This window comes from Manihot esculenta, chromosome 13 (assembly GCF_001659605.2).
Source record: "Manihot esculenta cultivar AM560-2 chromosome 13, M.esculenta_v8, whole genome shotgun sequence".
NCBI classification, from domain to species: Eukaryota; Viridiplantae; Streptophyta; class Magnoliopsida; order Malpighiales; family Euphorbiaceae; genus Manihot; species Manihot esculenta.
In genome coordinates, this window is record NC_035173.2 from 3809071 (window position 1) to 3813825 (window position 4755).

General features: G+C 35.7%; 1 protein-coding gene across 1 annotated transcript; it reads left to right on the forward strand.

The window, feature by feature from the left end:
* Nucleotides 1-579: 579 nt before the first annotated feature.
* Nucleotides 580-4283, forward strand: LOC110630180 (ADP-ribosylation factor 2). The gene is made up of 7 exons (XM_021777535.2): nt 580-735; nt 1250-1420; nt 2565-2635; nt 2865-2984; nt 3375-3493; nt 3633-3714; nt 4033-4283. The coding sequence occupies exons 2-7, from the start codon at nt 1273-1275 to the stop codon at nt 4036-4038; spliced, it is 546 nt and encodes a 181-aa protein (XP_021633227.1). The 5' UTR covers nt 580-735; nt 1250-1272; the 3' UTR covers nt 4039-4283.
* The last annotated feature ends 472 nt before the right edge of the window (nt 4284-4755 follow it).

Below are 4755 nucleotides of genomic sequence, written 5' to 3' on the forward strand. Positions count from 1 at the left end.
CAGAAAGTAGATGATTGTGATATCTAAAGATCGATCCTAAGACTAATTGACTTACCATCGCCAATCTGGCATCGTAAGCTATGGGTTAAAACCTCTCTTCTATATAATATACTCTGATAGATGTAACTCGGATATGAACCAACACAAAGCAAAACCTTATTAAAACATACAAAAGTTTCAAAATTCTAAATCACCCTCCTTCTTTGATTCATATAGTTGTTTCCATGAACACAGATGCAATTTTTATTCACTATCTCGTTGACTCCATCAAGTAACGAATCATCTTATGAAGCTGGTCGCAAAATAAAACTGACAGATAAAAACATTGCATCACGTGACGACGAAAATGGTTCCACAAAACTTTCATTAACTAAGAACAGAGAGTATGATACGGAGGTGACAACTACCCCAACCGTATATGCGCGGAAAAGTCCCATTCAAATATTCAGAACATTTAAGTGGTTTGGAAATAATAATAAATTAATTATTTTTAAAAAATACTGGATTTTATAGTATTTACCTTACACAATTTACTAAAATTCGAAAGGGCATTTCCGTCACTTCAAAATCCAACACCCATTCCCTTTATATCACTCTCTCTCCTTCCAATCTCTCTCCGCCTGTAACGCGTTGGTGTTAAGCTTCTTCTCTGTAGTTTCTTCCATCTTTCTCTACCTCTCCAGCGCCCTCGCTTGTGATTCTTCCTCAGATCCCTCTGCGAATCTCTCCAGAAAGGTAATTTTGACATGGTTTATGAGCGATCTCAGCCAATTTGATTCAGTTTGTTTCAGTAAGTCTATATAATTAAGTATTTCAAAATTCGCGCTTCCTGTTGATTTTGTTTAGTTTTTGGTGATTTCTTTCACCGTTTGGCTTGTGGTTTTTGAATTTTCCCTGCAGTTTGTGTTTTTTCATCTCATCCGAGATTTGTATAGTGGGATTTATTTAGATCCGTAGTTTATGTACTTTACCATGCAATATAAATCTTAAAACAGAGCGTCGGTCTTGTCTTTTTCTGTGATCAATTGTTGATCTCGTCCCATTTGGTTTTGATATATAAGTGTCTTGCCTTCAGATCTATTCGATCTGCCTTTTATCCCCCCCCCCCGCCCTTTTTTTTCCTTCTCTCGATTTTTATTCGTCGTATCGTTTTCTGGAACTGCCATTGGCTTGAAGTTGCTATTGGATGCATTTGCACATTTGAGGTTGTGAAATTTATGGCTGATTTATGTCGTGTTATTGTGATCAGGGATCAATAGCTGAGAAGCAGAAATGGGGTTGACATTCACGAAGCTTTTCAGCCGGCTTTTTGCCAAGAAGGAAATGCGAATTCTGATGGTGGGTCTTGATGCTGCTGGTAAGACTACAATCCTGTACAAGCTCAAGCTTGGAGAGATCGTCACTACTATTCCAACTATTGGTGAGTGCTTTCTGTTATCGTCCCTTCCTTCTTTTTCTCGTTGAGAATAGAAAAGTACAATAATTTGTGGTTTTGTTGTAGTCTTGTATGAAATTAATCATTTAAAGCAATTTATTCCTTAGGTTGGTTGATTCACAATTATTTTCTTTTTGAACTTGTGCTTGTTGGTGAATTATCATTCTAGTTGCTTATTGTATTAACTGCCTTTTAATTTTGATGTCTTAACTTTAGGTGTGAATTTGGATTGTGGATCTAGAAACTCAGAGAGTTCAATATGTAATTTAAAGTTCAAGTTTATAAAAGGGAGGCAGAAAATGCTTAAACTAAATATTAGAAAGCGTATTCAAACTTACATACATCTTTTTAATAGTTCAAGTCATAATCGAACAAGTTAAAGCCCGTATTCATGCATGCAGTCTCCCAACACTCTGCACTGAAGAATATACTATTGAAACTAAAATGGCATGCCTGAATCCGTTCATTTTAAATGTTTTCCCATCCAAATCGAACCTTGGAGATGACCATTTCAAATATGTACATGTCCGGTACATCATATCAACATGCACATCTTGTTTACACAACTAATGCATATTGTACTTGCACATTTATGTTCATGCACGTCCTGATACATGATCTCTAACACATCATGCTTCTTTGCTTCAACTAAATGACCTGTTGAGATGCTTTAACTGACAATTTAAAGACTTTGATGTGCTAGATTTTTTCAATAGATGGGTAAAAAATTATAGGAAGCAAGATTTGTGAAGAAAGATGGCTTTTCTTTGAGTCTCTCTCTCTCTCTCTCTCTCTCTCTCTCTCTCTCTCTCTCTCTCTTATTGGGATAGAATTTTAGTCTTGCAATCATAAAATTGGAGCACTAGTAGGTTTACCAGAAGTTTTCCCATGATTAGAAAATTATGTCCATGGTGTATATCTTTGAATATAAAGGTCGTGCAATTTGTTATGTCATCATATGAATCGTGGATAACAGGAGAAACTGATGTTGAATTTGTGGTTTCAGATTCATCATGATAAACTTTGGAAATTAAAGTACTTGGTGTTTTTGGGCCTTTGATGCACCCACGTTCTTTTGTAAAAATTAAGCATGCATTGCAATTTGTAAGGAAATATTTCTTTTCTGCAGGTTTTAATGTGGAGACTGTGGAATACAAAAACATCAGTTTCACTGTGTGGGATGTTGGTGGTCAGGATAAGGTATGTGATTGTTTACTTATAGTTCTTCCTATTGATAGCAGTGAAGTCTTTGGCTTTGCTATTTCAATGAGATAGTACTTGTTTTCTTTAATCCTTGTCTCCCTTTTGGCTATACGCCTATACCACTTGTGGAATGAGCAATTTTGTTTCAAAATAATTATGTAGTGGTTAGTGCTGAAATTTTTTAACCTTTTTTATTGTTTAAAGTGAATACTATTTTGTTATACAGATTCGTCCCTTGTGGAGGCACTACTTCCAGAACACCCAGGGTCTCATATTCGTGGTTGACAGCAATGACAGGGACCGTGTTGTGGAGGCAAGGGATGAGTTGCACAGAATGTTGAATGAGGTATACTCATGCTAACACTTAATTTTATTTTTTTAATTTTTAATGCAATTGCTATATTTGTCTTAATCAAATTGAGACCATTTGCTATATTTTTTAATCAAATTGAGACCAAGTGTTAAGAGGCCTAAAAAATTTTCAAAGCAATGCAAGAATTAAAACAGACAATAAAGTTTCCCATCTGTTTATGGTTATTGATAACCCAGCTCTTTTCCTCCTTCATTGAAAGCAATGTTTAGCTTTAATCAATTGAGATCAAAAGTGATAGCATCATAAGGAAGAAAACCCCCACTAATGAAAGCAAACTGTATGTCAATAACCTCCACTAAAAAATGGGATGGCTACCTTATTGGAGATATTTTAGCTCTGATTATGATTGATCAATGTTTTCAGGATGAGCTGCGAGATGCAGTATTGCTTGTATTTGCTAATAAGCAGGATCTTCCCAATGCAATGAATGCTGCTGAAATCACTGACAAGCTAGGGCTACACTCCCTCCGTCAGCGTCACTGGTAAACTTCATATTTTGTTGTCCTATTATTTGTCAATTAAGAATTTCAATTTTGACCTCTATTATTGTGCTGCGGATTCTTTTCCTCTCTTATCAATTGGGTTGTATGGATGGTTAAAAAATGAGATATGGCCCTTCAGGTACATCCAGAGCACCTGTGCAACCTCTGGTGAGGGACTTTATGAGGGCTTGGACTGGCTCTCGAATAATATTGCTAACAAGGTAAGCATATGTATAGGCTCAACCATTGAATAAATATTATGTATTTTTCGTTTGAGATGAGTGCAATCTAGATGAACTGCCACTTTTTCATGTTTTCAAGTCAAGAGTGTTGTAGAATGATCATGCTGTAGAGAGTTGATGGTTAGTCATTAGTGAATTTCTGAGTCGGAACATATATATAGTTTTTCCACTTCTATATAAAATTCTTTGGTTGAGCATAAGTTAAAGATAGAGTTTCACTATTTACTAAATTTCAGTTTTCACATTTGAATACTCTTCTGAGGTCTTAAATTGTACTTATGTCCTCATTACCTGCAGGCATAAAGGAAACAACGAGACATTTTGTGGAAAGGCAATTCTGGATGCAGGGTGAATATTATCTAGTGATTTTTGTTTTTTTCTTTTAATTTTCATTTTCATTTTCTTTTTTGAGAGAACTGGATTGTGTGTACATCCCTCTTCTTTTTGGGATGATCCTTGGATTTAGGACCTGTTTATGGTTTATATTGTTAGAAGATGAGCTGGATATACTATCGAGCATTAATCTGGAGTTGGATGCTTTGAATGTATTTCGTGCACCATTCTTTTCTGTATTACTTTTCTACTAGGTGTTCTTGCAACAGTTTGGTATGTTTTTTAACTTGTTGATGCTTATATTTATTGACGGGGAGCAAGAGGAAGTCCGTTCCATTAGTCTGAAATAGTGTTTAAATGCATGTTGCTATATAGTTTGACAGATAAGATATATGCATACATACTGTTTCTATAAATTGGTCTTATTGGGGGAGCTCAGATCAGTTTATATATATATGTATGCATATTAGGAATAATTAAATATATACTCTTGAAAATTGTTTTCAAACATGGGAGAAATCTCTTATGCGAAATAAAGACTTGTGAAGGAAAAGCCTAGTCCTGTCAGCCAATGGTGCCGGGAAGAGGTGAAGGTCTTGTGCGTGATGAAGCCTGAATGGGATGTCAGCTTGTCGACAAGTTGCATGCGGGCATATTTGAAGAGGTCCAGGAATCACAGAAGTTGGG

Excerpts from the sequence above, each read along its gene's own strand:
- LOC110630180 (XM_021777535.2), top strand. The coding sequence starts at position 1,273 with ATGGGGTTGACATTCACGAAGCTTTTCAGCCGGCTTTTTGCCAAGAAG. Across the intron at positions 1,421-2,564 it reads CACTACTATTCCAACTATTG|GTTTTAATGTGGAGACTGTG; the intron begins GTGAGTGCTTTC and ends TCTTTTCTGCAG. Across the intron at positions 3,494-3,632 it reads TCCCTCCGTCAGCGTCACTG|GTACATCCAGAGCACCTGTG; the intron begins GTAAACTTCATA and ends ATGGCCCTTCAG.